General features: G+C 42.1%; 1 protein-coding gene across 1 annotated transcript in view; it reads right to left on the minus strand.

The window, feature by feature from the left end:
- Window positions 1-18,357, minus strand: part of lsamp (limbic system associated membrane protein) — a 200,735-nt gene extending 182,378 nt beyond the window's left edge. Inside the window, exon 1 of the mRNA XM_061073695.1 lies at window positions 18,203-18,357. Within this exon, the coding sequence (XP_060929678.1) occupies window positions 18,203-18,357 (155 nt within the window). The remainder of the gene's footprint in view (window positions 1-18,202) is intronic.
- Between the last annotated feature and the right edge of the window lie 577 nt (window positions 18,358-18,934).

Below are 18,934 nucleotides of genomic sequence, written 5' to 3' on the forward strand. Positions count from 1 at the left end.
ACAAAAGGAAAAGCTCATTACCATAATTAAACGTGATTATTGTCTTGAATGATAAAAGTCCCACACTGCATGCACATGATCATTATTTCCATCAGCGTCTACCCCGCTGCTTTTGTCATCATCATCATCATCATCATTGACACCATGGCCTGCATCCTTCTCTGTCCTTTGCTTTGCCATACACAGCTTTGACCTGCCAGAATAGCACGAGAACAGAAGGGATTGTGGGTTGACCTATCTTGGAAGACACAGTCTAGGAACTCCACAATTTCTGGGATGCATCTCCAACTTTTCATCAATCAAATTCTGTCTTTGTGATACCACGATGTGACATAATTCTGGAAAGTCTCAGGTTTCCACATCTCCAGTCTCTTCAGAATGTGTCGGAGAAATGACACAGATATGGTGCAGCGGGCCATAACTGCGACTGCAAGCCTAGAACAAAGAGCAAAGAAAGACTACCCAGAGGGAAGTCACTCACAAAGAGAGTATAAAGCATGAAGCTGGTGTTAATGTATCCTTAGCTTGGCTCTGTTAAAACTCATAGAAGAAGCAGGTTTTCTGGCCAAAAACGCAGAGTGAACTGTGGCAATAAGTGAATCTAAATGATATGAAAAGTAATTTGAGACCATAAAGGTAAGCACAATTCCTGAAACTCTTGAGCAAATTCCAGAATTAAAAATGAGAGGAAGTTTCTTTGTCAAATATCCAAAAGCCATTCTCTGAGAAGCAAAAGTTTCATTGTACCTGTTACAAGTCCATGACACTGTGAAGGTTTTATAGGATGCTTAGTTCAGGGCAACCGAGACACCAGAATAAATAGAGAGAAGAGGAGGGCAGCGGAGTTGAGACGATTACTAACAGGTTTCGAGTACATGTGAGATGTGCATCAAGCTGAGAGCACAGTGGGATATAAGAGCGGCTGGTTTAAAGAGCTGCCTCTCCTCTCAGGAGGCAGAGCTAAGAAGGTTGAACAAACATGACACACACATAGTTGCTGGACAACAAAGGGAGTATCACATCTGAAACCTCAGGGGCAAATTTACCATTAAGGCGCTCCGCGGGAGATCTGCATATATTCTGCATGTTTTTATATCATCCATGACTCGGCTGCTTGAGTCACGATTGCATATTTTTCTTTATTTTATTTTCCAAAAAATAGTCCCATTTATCATCCACAGTCCAAAAATGCAGCTTTTTGCCCTACAGCACCATTCCCACTATAGGGGGGATCCAGTGATTAGAGACCTTCAGATAAATGTTATGTCGGCAAAATACAGAAATTTGCCTGCTGTATTTGTACAGTGAGGGAACTTTATACTGATTGTGTTCCCTATAACTTCCCTGTGTGTACTCTTTGTCAAAAGTTTTGATTGACTGTGGATCCAAATCTGAACAAGAATAAAAGGGATTTGTGTCTATTAAGACTTGTGTTGGGCAAGGCCCAGTGATCCGACTTAGAACAAAGGGTCGTAAAACCTTAGGCCAGGCTCGGGTAACCCCTTACATTTAAAAATCCAGCATGGGCCCTTATCTCCATGTGGCAAAAGATCACGTCCTGGTCCCCCACGGTAAGCCCGCCCCTGGGGGCCAAATCCTGACAACTCAATTGGCTGGAGGGCCACACTGACCCCTGACCCCTCCTCCCAGGGGGGAGTCACCTGAGACATGACTTAAAAGGGCTGAGCTCACAGAAATCTTTCTCTCTTCACTCAGATGCCCAAGCAACAACAGAACCCCTCCGGGGTTCTACTAGTTAACTCGGTATTTTTAAGAGACTCTCTTCGTCCTCCTTTTTTCCACGCTGCTCAAGTTGTCTTCTGACCTCAAGAGGTCTAACCACACGACTCAGTAACTAAGGAGGCGATTAGACATCGAAACAGGAAGTGCCCCGCTGGACGGACTCACACACTTCCATAGACTTTACTTTTTCTTTTTTCCAACGATCTACAAACGGCTTCAAACCAGCCGTCCCCTGCAGAAGCGCGACGTTCATCCCGCTGAGGAGTAAGAGGCAATCCACTCCGTTCCTGTAAAACAGCACGATCTCCGCTGTTACAGAAGAAGACGAAGTTTCATTCCGTCAAGGCAGCACGAATAATTCGCTTCCTTTTCCGGTCCAGCGGCCGAGCCCGGAGCTCCGCTCGTGAGAGAGACTACGTGATTCACTGGCCCCCGACACATTCGCGCCGAGGTGCAGACACACCGCGAGGGTGGTACAGTAAGAGGCTTGATTATCTGGGCAGATGTTAGTTTTGATACGTAGCATATTATTTAACATTTGATTGTATTTGTTGCGAGACCGCTGAGTCTCATTGTTTTAGCCGGCTACGACGAGCCGCTACTTCCGGTTCATTTCCGGGTTTTGTGTTAGTGCTTGAGGCCGCGAGGAAAGCCTCCAGCCACGCACTGTTAACGTCTGTGTGAGTCTGCAGTGATTTCACCGATCAGAACCTCGGCCCACAACGCTCGCTTGAGGGCTGAGGGGTGAATCACAGTTAACTCATCTCAGGCGTGTACTTTTAAGAGCTTCTTTGAACTCTCCTTACATGTTTTTCTCATGTTTTCTCTCTCTCTCTCTCTCTCTCTCTCTCTCTCTCTCTCTCTCTCTCTCCTTCTAAACCGACCTATACACACTTCTGACCTGTATTTATAATACAGGTCATGTCACATAGTTAAATCTATGCTTAGAGAGGCTGAACACATCTGGAAACCATTCGGCCCCCAAAGCCAAGCAGAGATAAGAATTCTCTTTGTCTAAAATTTCCTTTGTGTAATTCATGTGACGACCACCAGTGTGCGCTCCGGCCACATGGTGTCATTAACATATTCTCCATTTTGGATAACGTTAAGTTAAACCCACCATTTTGAGTCTATTATTGCCATGCCTCCGCTCTCTCTCTCCTCCCATCCTGGCTCTAAATTCATAACGGCTCCGCCATCTTGTTTTGTAGTCAATCCGCCATTTTGAGAGTTTTTAGGCCTTGATTCCACGAATCATGATCGGCCTCCATCTTAGATGTGATGTCACTACGCGTCATCGCCACCCCCCCTTCTTTTTCTCTCTCTCGCACACACACACACACACACACACACATTGATAGACACAGACAGACACACACACACAGAGACACATAGATGGACCAGAGGTTACATGCGTGTTCTAAATTGTGATAAGCTGCTGTTGTTATCTTTGAAATATGGGAGTTTGTTAAGATGATGAATCATTAAATAACACTAACTTTATTTCACACACACACACATAGACACACACACACAGAGAGACACTTTGACACAGACACACACACACATAGAGACAGACATACATAGGTAGACCGCAGGTTGTCCATGTATTTTCTGAATTGTGATAAGTGCTGCTGCTGTGTTTACCTTTGAAATATTGGAGCTTGTTAAAATGATAAATCATTGAATAACATTATAACTTTATTTCCCCTTTTTAATAAATACTTTTGTAATTAAAGTATCTGTAGTCTGTGATTATTTGTGCATATGTATGTGATTGCAGCTGGATTATGATCGCCTGTGCTCGAACTTAGAAGCCTTCACTGTTTATTAAGTAATCGTTAATATTAAAATATTGACATTATTAATTTGACATTTATCATTATGAGACTGATAATTATAGCTTGACATCGTTGGCCCCTGGGAAACCAGGGTGGTGCCCCCCTTTCTCAATTATTAATATAGATAGTATTATTCTTAAATTGATAATTTTATTGTGTTGGACTAATTATTTTCATTATTCTTGGTTGATAACCTTATCATTGTTAATTGATAGCTTGTACTTTCTAATTGATAATTCCTATTTTCTCATTAGTGGTTTTATTGTTATTTGATTACTGATCATCTTCAATTAATAATTTAATTATTTTTGATAGATAATTTTTATTATTTTAATAATCATATTTCATGATTATTATTAATTAGCCAACGTCAAGTCTACTCCTATTGCACAACACTTGGGTAGTGCAGGTCAAACACACAGTCGCACACACACATACACACACACACACACACACACACACACACACACACACACACACACACACACACACACACACACACACACACACACACACACACACACACACACACACACAATGACTTACATTGATTTCCTGGAGACTAATTAACCTTAACCATAGTAACAATTTAGTAATACTTACACATGTGCGCACACACATAGACACCTATACACACACTCACTCATGTACAATTCAGTGCAATCTAAATTATTTCTGAAAACATAACAAAACACTTTTCATGTAAATATATAACATAAACACATTCCCATCTGTGATTTCCCTACAAAATCTGAATAATTTCCTGCATGCTTTGGCTGTACAAGAATAAGAGATAAGATGAGCTTATTGCTAAGAGTACTGGTGTGTCGAACAATGCTCTGGTCATTGGAGAGCTATGGAGGCTTACCTCCCCTAAAAGAGACATGAGTTTAACTGCAAATCCAAAATTTGGAATTAGGGATGTTGGAATGGGCTATTGAAATGGCATGGTCACAGTATGTATTCTAAGGTACAAAATAATATAATAATGCGCTAATATGGTCCGCCAACCCTGCGTATCTGCCATTTAGGATTGGACAATCGTAAAGATACATTTTTTAAAGCCCCAGTGAGGTCTAACATAACTGTTTTTTTTTTGTAATGCACTGGACTCCACAGTTCCTCCATATTTTCACCGGAGAAGGTGCATGTGGGAATATAAATCTCTGAGTGATACGCTTCCTGGTTTCTTCTCTTTGTCCACCTGGCCTCATAGTACGGTGTCCTTAGCAATCAAGGAGAATTCGATGTGTGTACACAGCAGGTGGATCTACTGCGAGCGCTAGCAGGGGTTGATGATGCTTCTTAAACACGACAGACACAAACTTGTAAAAAAAAACAAAAAAAAAACTAATATCTCCCGGTAAAAAAGCAGCGTTATAAATGTAAATGCCATCGACAAAGATGTCAAGAGAGTTTACATACTTCTTTTAATAAGTCGCTTCCTGCCTTTGTCTGCTGTACTAGGCAGAAAAAGACTGATTCTGAAAACGGCTTTAGTGACAAACATACTTAAGGGGTGCATAGAATCTATGACACATGCAAATACAATAACAGAGGCTCTCCACCTTGCTCTCCACTACACAGGGGTATGAAGATGGAATGACAATGACCTCAAAAAATAAAACAGACAATATGTTTGAGACCGAGCTGAGCCTTGGTTAAATAGGCTGAGTGGATTCCTTCCCTTGTTTCCTCTCTGTTTGAAGGCTGTTTTTGCCATCTCTCCAAGGGACTCTGTATTTGTACCTGGCCACCTGTTCCGAGTCTTTGGGTACAATGTTGACTTCAGGCATACCACATTGCCTTACTTCCTTCAGCATTTGTGACACAAAGCAATAAGATGCAAATGACGGCCAATTTCTGCATTTTAGAGGCAATAGCAATTAACCAAATTGGAAACGTACAGCTTTAATGAACTTTTCAGGCAGACGGAAGCTTAATTTGCACATAAAAAAGACAGCGCAGGTGAAAATATTAGTTTGAAGATGAGAAATATTCTTCTGGCAACGTTATATTCAGTCACTGATTAAAAAACTAAAATGTTATTGATCCCAGTATGTAGCAGGAAAATGTATGAGATATTGTAAGATTGGAAACAATTATAATGATGTTGAAAAGCATGCTAATACATTTGGAGTAGATTTATCTGCATTAAATGGCTTCTTTATTGCTTGGTAATCTCAGAAACAATCTGTGCTGAGGCCTTTTGAATTATGAGGTAAATATACATTGTGAGGTGAAAAAGGCCAGGTCCATACAGGAAGTGAGCTATTGTAGTCCAGCTTGCTGATTTGGAGCTGCAGCTCTGGATGTGACAAACAGCTCATGGAGTCAATCAATTTATTTCAAGACCTTTAAAGACCAATTTCCACCATTTGTGTCAAACATCACACTGTGCCATCACAACTAACACATTAAATTAAGGGATAAGCACACCCTGTGTCTTTCTTTGTGTCTCTATCTGCGTAAACGATATAATGTTACAATGATTTCTTTTAAGAAAGAGATTCACATCTCAAGGATACAGCTAGTAATTATAAAGGATTTAATAAATAACTAATCCATATGTCCCTGAATTCTCAATGAGGTGGTTTTGAGAGGCCAAAGATTAGCATCGTACCTGACGTAAGCTCATCACAACATAGTCTCCATTTATATCGGATTTCCATCAAGAATCAAATTAAAAACTCCACCACATGACAGAGAAATAAACACTTTTTTAGTTTTACACAATCAATGGGTTTGACGACATGCTAAAAGTTAATCCACTATACGTTTAATGGTGCCAATTTGCCAATATATACACACACTCATAGCAGCAGATCCCATCATTATCTACATCCCTTTCCCTTTTGAGGTTTGCCGGGGGGAGCTGGAGCCAAACCCAGGTGTTGTTGGGTTAGTGGCCTGGTACAACATGGACAGGTCACCAGTGTATATGGCAACACAACACTTGTCAAATTATGGGTCCTTTGCTTCTAAAAACTTGACACATGAAAGGAATAAAAGTAAGAAAAGTAATCATTGGAATAACAAAATCTATCATAAGTAACTTTAAACATTTTTAAATCGGGAGGAAGGGGCGATAGTGTCTGACAAAAAAACCTGGTCCAGACCATGATGATAAATGGCCTCATAAGTGAACCTTCACATTCATGTTGGTTTAACAAAAAAATACTGGTTGATAAAGTTACAACAAAGGAGTGAACTTATATTGGAGAAAAGCCACCTGACACGCTTAAAAAGCTTAAATTAATCTATTAATATATTTTCCAGAAACTCCATTCTGAAAATACATACTATAGTACTATAGTAGTAGTGCCAACCATCACTTTATTCTCAGGGTTAAATTTACTTCCTTCTGCCCCCCCCCCACTGTCCGCAGGTGATGAGAAAGCCTTTGCACACAAACAGATTTTTAAATGTGAGTGCACCTCAGTACTTTAGCTGATGTTGCTTAAGTGCAGGTAATAATGAATGAGTCTAGCCTGCAACTTACTCCTGGGTCTGCCAGAGCTCTCCATAAAGCCGCTGGTGGCAGTTGACAAAAAGGCTTTGTGGACGGTCGATTGTAGATTGAGAAAAAAAAGGTCGGGGAAGGTTTATGATTACGGGGGCCAGCGGTAATCAATACCTGAACCACTCACTGGGGGGGCTGATTTAATTGGAGGTAATCTTAATAACACACAGAGAGCCAAGAGTGGGATTCCAGTAAATGAAAACAATTTTGTTCCATTGGGTGGAGAATTAAATTGAATTGAATGGGAATAATTAATGGCCAATGAGACTTGCAATGCCGGATTTCTGTTCTTGTTTTCTGTTTGCTATTGCAAAAGATGAAAAGCTAAATGTAATGACACCATGCTGTCTGAACTACAGGGATTTGAGTTAAACTTTCAAACTGACATATTGATGCTGTACAAATCCCAAGGGAACGCAGAATAAGTAGGCCACAGAGTCATCCCCATTTCCTCAAATGCCAAATGCTCAAGAGGGAAACTCTAATTAATCTGCTACACCTTTAGCACTTTGGCCTTTTCATATCCTTGTCTTTTGAAATAGAAAGTACAACTCAGGAGTATAACGCAGATAAAAAAAAACAAGTTGAAGATAAGGCCATTTTCTCAGGGGTGTGCATCTCTTCACTGGTGCAGAAAATGTAGCCCGGCCTTGCAAAGCCACATTCTCGTTTGTGAATAGATCGGCAACCTCTCAGTTGAGTTTCCATATTCAAAGGATTTCAGCAAAGGTCATAGACCAAAGTGCCTCAGGACATACAGATGGACGACATGAAAGCTCCCAAAAAGTGAAGCCAAAGCGTCTCTGGTGGCATCTCTAGTAGAATCTCTTGTGGCCACCTGCAGTAATGGTATTGAACCCCACCTTCTCCGTGTTAGTGAATATGACATGGACCAAACTAAAAAGAGAAAATGCACATCTTTTTTTGTCATCTTAGGAAGTTCAATTCAACCGGTTGTTCCGCTAAGTTTAGTTGTAATGAGTTAGTTCACAGTTTTGAAACCTCATATTGATAGGTAAGACTCGATGCGATGGCCCAATCCCCTGATTGCTGATGTGCAGACCCTGACTCCAAATGCTTTGATTGGTGCAAGATGGCAGATTTCGTACAGAGGATCTTCTGGCTTCATTTCTGGATAGTGGGAGGAGGTAGAGATGCTTCGTCAACAAAAGCAATGAAAAAAACATGGCAGTGCAAGTGCAGATTGTTTGCTTTTCTATTTTAAATAACATATCCAGTTGGAGTGCTGTGGTCACGATAGCTGATATCAGCAGTCTTCACCTCAGACATAGCCAACTTGGCTGTAAATGGAAATGGTTCAGTAGTGCTTGTCTTTCATTCCAGGTGTCAAACCACCCAGTTTTAGAAATGGTTGTGATTATTCCACTTGAATTGAGATGGGACATTTTAACTGAGGCGCCTACATTTGGTGAGGTTTCAAACTCAGGAAGTCAGAAGATTCAACACCTTAAAATACCAGCCCCATCTACTTTTGCTTAGTTTTAATAACAGCCTCATGTGCTGTATTCTAATAGAATTACATAATCAATGCTTCTGAATACGTCTTCCTGGAGATAATAAACACCTCAGGATCAAATCAAATTAGTCATATCCTGGTGATGAGTAACAATGGGAGATTTCTCAGTTTTGAGTCATCAACATACATTAGTGAAATTACTTTAATCATCCATATTGCAAGGCGCATTGGGCGTTTAGAAAAATATGCGATAACCATGTCAGGTTAATTATGTAATTGTCACAGAAAAGTTATCTACAATGTATTTTTATGATTTGTGTAACTTGCTCATTCATTACTCACTCATTACTTCTGAACTACACACATTTCAATGGAAGCATTATACCGTATGATTTGCTGTGACAACATGTAGCTGTAAAACTCTTTAGCTGTGTGAAGGGTTACACACTATCCACTGGATAAACTGCAGTCAGACAAATATGGTGCACAACACTGATTTCTTTCAGCACTACTGGTGAGGCTGTACACTGGACTCCACTTGACTGACATGATGGCTGTGCCTTATCGGTCATTTCCAGGCTTTGCTGTATTGTTGAATAATTGAGGATCTCTTCGTAGCTTATTGTCATTGATTACAAATAATTGCTTAAGGCAAAGAAAATAACAATGGTTTTAGGAATGCTAAGAGAGGAAATACAGTATCATGTTTGTCTCATGGCAGTGGTGTGTAAATGTCAACAGCTTGAGTAGAACAAACACAGAAGATCAGCATCAATATCTGAGCTGACCATGCAGGAAAGTTAATATATGAGGGTAAACCATCACCGCCATCACCAGAGGAAATATCACTTTGCACATTGATGGAAATATATTTTCTAAGAATCACAGTGCAGTTTGTAATCACAATAAAACAATCTATACTAATACATATCAAATCAAATAAAAAACGTAACTCATTTATATATATTATGAAATTAAACATGTTTCTCATAAGTATATGAGGCACCAGCTCATTTTCAACTTAATTTAACAGTAGATAGTATTTATAAATTAAATTTGCTCAGATCGATGCTGCAGAGCAACAAGCATCATAGATCAGTGACTCATGTCTTGTTTTGGCCGCAGGTACTTCACATTCAGAAATAATTATGGGGTTCAAAATGGACTCTTTAAGTATAGTCGTTGAGGTGTGCATGTAAGCAGTAGTGGTATCTGGTGACACTGCAGTTTTACCAAAATAAACACCTTCATCCACTAATGTAGGATGCACCCATGTCAAATAAAAACAAGCATTATTCTTCATGGCACAGCTGTGAAACCACATATACCATCCTAGCATGGTGCCATCTTGATCACTGTGTCCGGTCAGGTCTTTGAGATTATTACCTTTTTGCTGATCTTGGAAGAAATGGGATGTAAACAATGATTGTGCTCATCCAGGACCATACTTACTGAAGCCCCTAATCTGCTATAAAGTCATGTGGATTTAAGGCAGAGGGAACGCAGGTCAAAACAGCTCAAATCCATGTGGCTCTGCTTTAAATAGAATTCATCCTAACGGACTGAACGATTTGAACTTATTTAACCTGTTTCGACAGATAATCAGAGCTTAACCTGGAGCTCATTCCCTGGTTCATTGTCTTGTTTATTCATTTGTCTAATTTCATGTCAAGGGTGAAACTGGGGGAGCTTGAGATGTGAAATAAATGAAATAAAATCAATTTCTGCTTTGTTCCCTTACGATTTACAAAAAAGCCAAATTGCTGGCTGGTTAATGGCAGTCAAGCCGGAAAGTGCTTGTGCTTTTTAAGCAGTAGTGCAATTAATCATGATGTTACAGGAGTAATGATACAGCACTTCTTAGAGATGAAAGCTCCATTACAAAGACAACGCCTGAAAAGGAGATCATATAGCAAAGTAAGATGGCAGCTGTTCAAAAATATATTGATATAAATTCATGGTCATGGGTAGAAATTAACATAACATAGCCAAACAGTGGGTGAGAAGTGGAGGATGTTTTTTTTCTGGAGAAATTTACAAATTAAAATGATGCAGTGCAGTGTTTTCTACATCTAAATAATCTTATGTGATTGACATCACCGTTAACCCCTTCACTTCTGCTCAAATAACTGTCACTGCCAACATTAAACTGCACATTAAGATGGATCAAATAAAGACATCTATAACCTGTGGTGAATACATTTACAAATAATGTTGCTGCTTGTAAAAAGTGTCAAAAGTATTGGCTCTCTCACATCATTGCAGAGGAAACACATTGACATTAGCAGGATCTCAGGTGCTGCAACTTTTCACCTCTAAACCACCGATGCAGTTTACAAGGAGGCCATTCCCATTCAACGTGAGTGACTCTGTGAGGAGCAGAGGCTGCTCGATTTTGGCAAAAATCCCAATCATGATTATTTTGGTCAATATTGTAACTACGATTACATACCATGATTGTAGACATCAAACATTTATGAAGCTTAAAGAAAAATCTATGTTGGTGTAGATTAACCGATTAGAGTTTCTACACTGCTTGAGTGAGGAGGGAAGACCTTCTCTCCTGTCTGCAGGAGTGTGTAAAGCAGGTGAACTGCATGCGCAAAATGTTGGACTTTAAATAAAATGTGTTAAAACGTTGTCTCATAAACTCTACAACGAATCAGACAAACACAACATTAACTTAGCTATAACTCCTGTATAGCTCCTAATAATATGGATTGACATTTGTGTGTATTGGTGTTAACATATAAAGTGAGTGCAGGTCAGCGGGGGAGGGAGGTGGAAGGACATGCGACAGGGTAATATGGCACCGCACAAGGATACCATACCTATAATGTGCATCTGCCACAATCCTGGAGTAGAGATGGCAATAATTCGGCAGCGTGGGCCACTGTAGTGTTCTGCCATTTATTTTTGTACATAGGCTGACTTTTATCCGAGGAAATACAGTCGTTAAAGCAGACACCCCACATTGCAGCAGAACCGCAGCACAGTCGGCCATCATGAGGCGAGACAAAGCAAAAGCCTCACTGCAAAAACAAAACACAGAATAATAATCGTTTAATGTCAATTACTTTGTTCCCATAAATGTTTGAAGCCGTAATCATAATTGAAGTTCAATTCATGGCCCAGCCCGAATGAAGCATGGGCATATATTCAGGCTGATGGGTAAGGTCGTGGGACAAATGTTAACGGCAGGTCCTGCAGTTTGACTTGAGGATAATCATAAGCGATGGGTCAGGTCCGGTACAGAGCTTTGCTGGCACAGGTTTGAAAAAAATTGACCCATGCATGACTCTGGGAAATGGAGAGTACTTGAAACTCACCCTATGTGTCTGTAAAACATATATTTTCATTTAATACTGCATCTATCAAAGTGACATTTTAGGGGTTTTCTTAGAGCAACAATAATACACCTCTATTTTACTTCTACTTCCATCTCCTATAGCTAGCCAGAGGCTGTGAGAAATTGCTGAGTCGATTAAATATGCACTTAGAGCCAGTCTCGCCAGTCCAAAAGAAGCCATAGGTAGAGAGGGAAATGGAGCGGAGTTGCTTTTAGGGGGAAGCACTTCTTTAATATTCAGCTGTGACAAAACATTCCGGTTCTACGCTTCCCTGGTTGAGCTATTCAGAAAAGCACATTGAATGGAACATAATAAAGAGCTCAGAGTGTCCTGCTATGTTTTCTGAGAATGAACCAGTAAACATCAAACCACAGGCTGGAAGCATGTCAGGGCTGAGAGGCTGTGAAGAAGCTGCCCAGGCAGCCCACTGAACTGCAGGCGTCCGATGGGAGCGTCAGAACTCTGTTGGTTTGCCATGTCAAAAGACTTCACACTGTCTCCGCAGGCCATTATTCAGATCCTACTGGCAAAGATGAAAGCCTCTGGAACCTGCAATGACTCCGAGCCGTTCCAAAAGACTTGGCAGAACTGGCAAAATATTAACCAAAGCACACTTCCCTATGGCCCGGAAAGCTTTCCCGCCCGCACCTCTGCTCCGTCCCGAGCCAAAATGAGGACAAGACGATAATGACCCGACTGGCAGCCACTCAGCTCTCCCACTGTAGCATCATGAGTGAAAATGAAATTGATTTGAAAATCCTGCGTCGGCCCTGACTGGAACAGAAGGGATTATTGTGCTGATTGTACTAATACTGTGTCCCGGCCTCCCCCTCCTCCCCTCCCTCACACCCTAATTCCACCCATCACACTCGACTCTCCTGGCTATATTTGTGTCTCTCATTCTGAGTGCTTTCATTCTTTTACAGTATATTTATTTTTTGCTCGGTCCTGGTCTTCTTTTCAATCCCCTTTCATGTAGACTCCGCAAATCAGGTTAAGTCAGCAAAGCGGGACAATTCAATGCCTGAGAGAGAAAAAAAAAGAGGAGGGAAGAGAGCGATAAAGAGATAGAGGTACTGAGAGTTGCCCAGGGAGGATCTAGACTGTACAAAAAAAAAAGCAGCACTTCAAACTGATGGGCTGTGGAGAGAAATATAGAGACCCCTGGGGGCTGGACATCCCAAATAAGTTGCCCTCTGCCCGGAAATCGGAAATTGATCTGTTTTCCTCCGTTTTGCTTTGTCCACTTGGGATACAGCCTGGACTGTTCTGTCCGCGGTATCAGCTCTCCTCAGCTTTGTACTGTCTGTGAAAACTAATATTTGCACTGGGTCTCCATCATAATTTAATGTGACAGCAGAGCATGTTGTTCACAGGTCAGTTCTATGGAGTATTGGCTAGAAAGAAGTCATACATCCGTGCACACTTTGAAGTCCATTTCTCACAGTGTTTGAATTTTTTATTACACTGATACAAGCTTTCAGCTAAATATAGGCTCTGAGTTTATGTGTTTTGCTGCCGAGCCAGCTGACACCTTAATCCACCTCCCTTTGTGAAAATGAAAACTTGCTTGAACCTCGGTGCATCACAATGTTCCTGTTCTAGTCCATTTAGATTAGGCACTTGCTCTTTATTTGTCATTCTGCATCTTTCTGTCTACAACAGGTATCCAGCTGGTGGGACAGGGGTCATCTGTACCAGCACTTAGGCCTGGGGGTCCCAAGGTATAAAGGTAAATAAACGGCATGGGATTAAGAATCATTTGGAGCGTCCCCGGCTGGTTCAGGAGCTTAAACTGCACAACAGCTGGCACGGGATGTTCTTCAGTGCTGGCATCAAGAAGCAGTGGAGTGATTTTAGATGATCCACAGCTAGCCCTATGTCTGATAACAGCTTTTTCTTGATTATTGAATTTGAGGAATGTGCCATTTCCATTCACTGGATAGAGGTTTGACAAATATTAATGCGGGTAAATGAGTTGCACAAAAAATCCTAAAGGTTCTGCAGTCTCTCTCTCTCTCTCACAACCCTTGCAGATACACTTCCAGCACCACACTACTGATACTACCGACACACACTCCTTTTGATTCCTTTTGAAAAAATGTATGCATGAAAAGTGTCCTGCTTTTCTCATGGACTTTGACATATTAGTTTTGTGTCACTTTTCTTTTTCTGCTGTTTCTAATTTAACATATATCCAAAATGCAAAAAGATGCATACATGTGAACAAACAGTGACATCAGCCCAGTTGCTTGACAGCATATTAACCCTGCATGAGCCTAGAAGGCCCAACAGGATGATAAATTCAATACCAGCATTTTGAAACCATTTTATTTGTACCACACAATCACACGAAAAGAACACAATAGCTTATTGTGGCACCCAATCATGCTCTCCAAACAGTCGTAAGTGCCAGGCGTTAAGGAAACAAATGATCTGCTCTCCTCACAGTGGTATATGCTGGGAATGGCAGCTAATTTCCAACATCCAGAGAGTCTTTGTTTCCACGTTGGAAGAGTGCAGTTCTTTGAAGTGTGGCTAATGCAAAGCACAGCACTCTGATGCATCAACCGTCAGAGTTCAATAGTTGAGGTTTTAATAATGCAAATGAAAATAACTGAAATCAAAGTTATCCAGCATCGCGAATTGTATTGAAAGTTGAATTAAACCAACATCATGTTGTATGAAGTGTCTGAGCCTCTAGCAGATTTCACATACATAATGTGTGTCTGACTGAAATGAAAGAAAAATCCTCCACTAGGTTTTGATAAATCGCCTCTGGGGCAACACTAAGTGTCAAATCATCTTCTCTGAAAGTAACAAGCCCGGCACAGAGCACTGTCAAACCACAGATAATTGACCCAGAGGAGAGCAATCACACAGACTGTGTCATTAATGCTTAAACAAGCAATTGTCAATTATGGGGCGTCGGTCTGACACTGCAACCCTGCCCTTAAGGGCACCGCATAGTGTGGGACTCATACAAAAAAGGCAATTAAAAAAAGTATTGTAGTTTGGTGACATGGAAAACTTTATTCTTCCACTTCTCTGATTTATATTGTGGTGAGAGGCGTTGGATTTCACTTGTTGGCATCATCCTTGTGGGGGGGAAAAAACAAAAACCCAGGCTAATTCACCATGGAGAGGGGCTCTAACATATCTGGTGTTTTACAGTGACCTACATCTTATAGGTCTCAAACACCACTGCTGGGACACAGGCCTAGATTTAATATGCTGGGTTTTATAGTTCATGCGAATGTCACTTCAAACGGATACAAATGTTCAAAAAAAGTCCTCTTCAAAGCTGGAGGCCCGATGGGGACAAACGTAAAGGCCAGATATAATCTTTGAACTCAACACAGAGCCACCAGATCATTAAAACAGTAGGAAGCTTAGGATGCTACATGGTTACTCGTGGGGAAAGCACGTTACTAGAGGCCAGCTGAAGGATCCAAGGAAACTATATTACTTATATGGTCACTAGAGTTTAATCCTGGAGCCATGCTGCACAGCAGATGAGCTCTAATTCACTTTTGCACTGCAAAAGATGGTGTGAAATTGTTTACATAAGTCCGCCGGCAGTGACTGGTCAAAAAGAGTAATCTCTCTCAGATTAACCCCTTGATGACCTGCTTAGGAACAATAGTCCGAACGCTGAGCGTGTCTGAATCTAAATATCACTGAATTTCTTCCTCGTGTTATAGAAGACGAGTCAGTGAAAACCAATTTAGATTCAATGCCATTCCCCGTAGGCGACTACGCTTGGTGGAGATATGTCAATATTTGGTTTATGTTCAGTTTTGATTGAGTCTGGGGCAGAATGAGATTCCGTGAATTATGGAAAAAAAACAGGTCATAGTATATGAGCCTGTCACCACACAAATTCAAAATCCTTATTATGAATTCAGGCTGATAGCTGCTTTAAATGAGGTTTTAAAACACGACTGAGGGAATGCATTTAATAGTCTGATGTCAAAATAAAGCTTAAATATGCACATCAGACACTGGGTTACAGTGTGAGCCTCAACACTGCTGCAAATCTGAACATTTTAAGCTGAAAGAGAAAGACTTAGTTTGCTCGTATATTCAACATGACACAGTTTTTGGCCCCTGGTCAAAAAAAAATACATTTCCTTTCTCATTCCAGTGGAAGGGCCTTTGCTATGTGTCCTGTCACAGCAGTTGTTGGGCCACACGCTGTTTCTCCACTCCAGCTTCTCACCCCCTGTGCCATGAATGTCACGACTGCAGCCACAGGCTCCAGTGAAGCACAGGCCTCATTACGCCCGCAGGTCACCAATAGCCCCTCAGCATTCACATAACCCAGCTTATGGAATCAGATACACTGTGAAGCTCGACAAATTACTAGCCCACGGCCTCCCAACCCCGCTCAAAGGTTCAGCCCTCATGTATTTTTTTTCTCCTCCCCCCCCCGCCACCTCCAGTATTGTTGGGTGGAAACTGGGTGTGAAAAATGGTTGTTGTTTGTCAACGGAGCCACAGGGATCTGAATTGGCGATTATTGTCGCATGACTGACGATAAATAAGACTGATCACTGCCATGCCTAGCAGATATATGAACATCAGACTAATTATGACCCTCGCTGAGCGATCACCGCAGATAATTGTTCGGCGACCGCTCATCAGAGATAATGGTAAAATAGTGGACTTAAGTTGCAGGCACGTTCCCGGAAAAGGCAAATCCAATTTGACTCTCGCTGAGCGCAAAGCCCCTCGTCACCTTTGAGCAAACTGAACAGACTGAATATAGCAAGGATGCAGCCAATTGGATTTGTGAAAGTGAAACAAATAGCTGTGACCCCCGGTGAGTTCAACGGTAACTGAGTCAATTGACTAATTTGATCAGCAGGCACCTGAACGGATGGCACCTGTTTGCCAGAAGGAATCCATAAAAGGAATTTATTCCTTTTGAGCATGTGTGTGTGTGTGGGAAATGTTTGTGTGGATGCCAGTGAGTGTGTGTGTGTGTGCTGAGGGCCCATGTGAGGAGGCACGGTTGTTGTTGTTGTGCGAGCTGTTTGTGTGTGTGTGTGTGTGTGTGCAGGCTTTTTTCGACAGGCTGTGTTAAAGGTCTATCCCATAATTGTGTTCTATATTCTCACACTCATTAGTCGAGCCCGGGTGGCGGTTCTGTAAATACAGCGTGGAAGTGGGGGGGGGGGGGGGGGGGGGGGGACAGGCACAGAGTGAGGGGGAGAGAGAAAATCAATGTGATGGAGTGTTCTGTGCAGCCTATTACACCAGTGGACTTCCCCACAGCACTCCATCCCATGTTGAGAGGTGGAGGGGGGGTGGAGGAGTGGGACTGGGGCTTGGGGGGGGAGGAGGCAAAGCGGCTTGTTTGAAAAAAAAAAAAAAACAAACAAAAAAACCCCCAATCTTAATCCTCTTGCATTTCTGACCTGCATGCCCCAAACACACGGCTCAGGGTCACGTGGTCGCCGACATCTGCCGTATCACAATACCAGAGCTGACAGCTTGCATTGTCCGGGAGGTGATTAAGTGGGAAGGAGGCTGCAGCCACCTGACTTCACACAACAATAGACACACACTCGACTTTGTTGATTGGAGCTTTATATGCGTACGGCCGCAAACTAATAATAAAAAAGACCCAAACAGCCCAAATGATTTCTACAATTTAAACCATTACGCACAGTCTCCCCATCATCCTCTAGTTGTCTTTGGCATTCACCCACATACACATACACGTGTCTCTCTACACCGTGATCCACTCGCGTTCTCAAAAATGTCCTGGAATAGGTTTTATTCATTTATAATAAAAAGAAATAAGGGAGTCCCCTGATCACTGCTGCGCTGCTGTGTTCGTCCTAGTCGAAGGCATGTAAGTGTTTTTCCTCCACCCATTTAATTCCCCTAAATGCGGGACTTCGTATCGCGTCAGATTTATGCGTGAGGTCACATCAGAATTCATGAAAATATGATTTGAAATTATAGTTGCAATTAGAACGATAAACTTCAGGAAAGAGGCGACAGAGCCATTAGGGATATTACAGGGATATTTGTCGGGTAATAAAAGTCGCAACCAACTCGCATCCTAACACTACACGTCCCTGTGTTCTTCTCTGTTACCTTCTGGAAACTATAAGTTTACCGCGGATAAATCCCCCGCCTGTGATGATCCCTCCTGATGGAAGCAGCTGTCTGCTCCAGGTGATGCTGCTGCTGCTGCTGCTGCTGCGCATCCGGAGGAGGAGAGGAAAGTTTCAAATGAAAAGACGAGTCTTACCTTATGATCGCCGTGTCGCCCTGGCGGATGGTGATGTTGTCGGTGGCCCGCTGCATGTCCACACTCCGGACGGGGAATCCTGTGGGGATAAGACATAGCAGTCTGAAAAAAGACGCCTGCAATTGCCTCCAACACGATTTGCGTCCCGGTTGCATTTTAAAGCAGAGGAGCGCGCGCGTTTTTGAGAGCTATAGATCCAAGGGTCTGGAAGAAAAAGGAGGGATGGAGGGAGATGAGTAGTTGTCCAGACTTCTCGGGAAAACGCAGGGATGCCCTTAAGTCCAAAGCAGCCCCGGGTGGACCTGTCGATAAAGGTTTGTAGGGACGGGAACGTGCGCCGTTGTGCGCGGTCCTCACTCTATAGTCCACTGATGCGTAATGCTCTCCGCGTAAAGGGACGGCACAGCAGCGGGGATGGAGAGAAGCAGGCTACTGTTCACCCCCCCCACAACCACCACCTCCGCTCTCTCTCTCTCTCTCTCTCTCTCTCTCTCTCTCTCTCTCTCTCTCTCTCTCTCTCTAAATTTCTATGTCTCTCTCTCTATTTCTATGTCTCTCTCTCTCTATTTCTATGTCTCTCTCTCTCTATTTCTATGTCTCTCTCTCTCTATTTCTATGTCTCTCTCTCTCTCGCTCTCTCTCTCTCTCTCTCTCTCTCTCTCTCTCTCTCTCTCTCTCTCTCTCTCTCTCTCTCTCTCTCGCCCTCTCTCTCTCTCTCAGAGTATCCAGCAG

Source organism: Limanda limanda, chromosome 6, assembly GCF_963576545.1.
Source record: "Limanda limanda chromosome 6, fLimLim1.1, whole genome shotgun sequence".
Lineage (NCBI taxonomy): Eukaryota > Metazoa > Chordata > Actinopteri > Pleuronectiformes > Pleuronectidae > Limanda > Limanda limanda.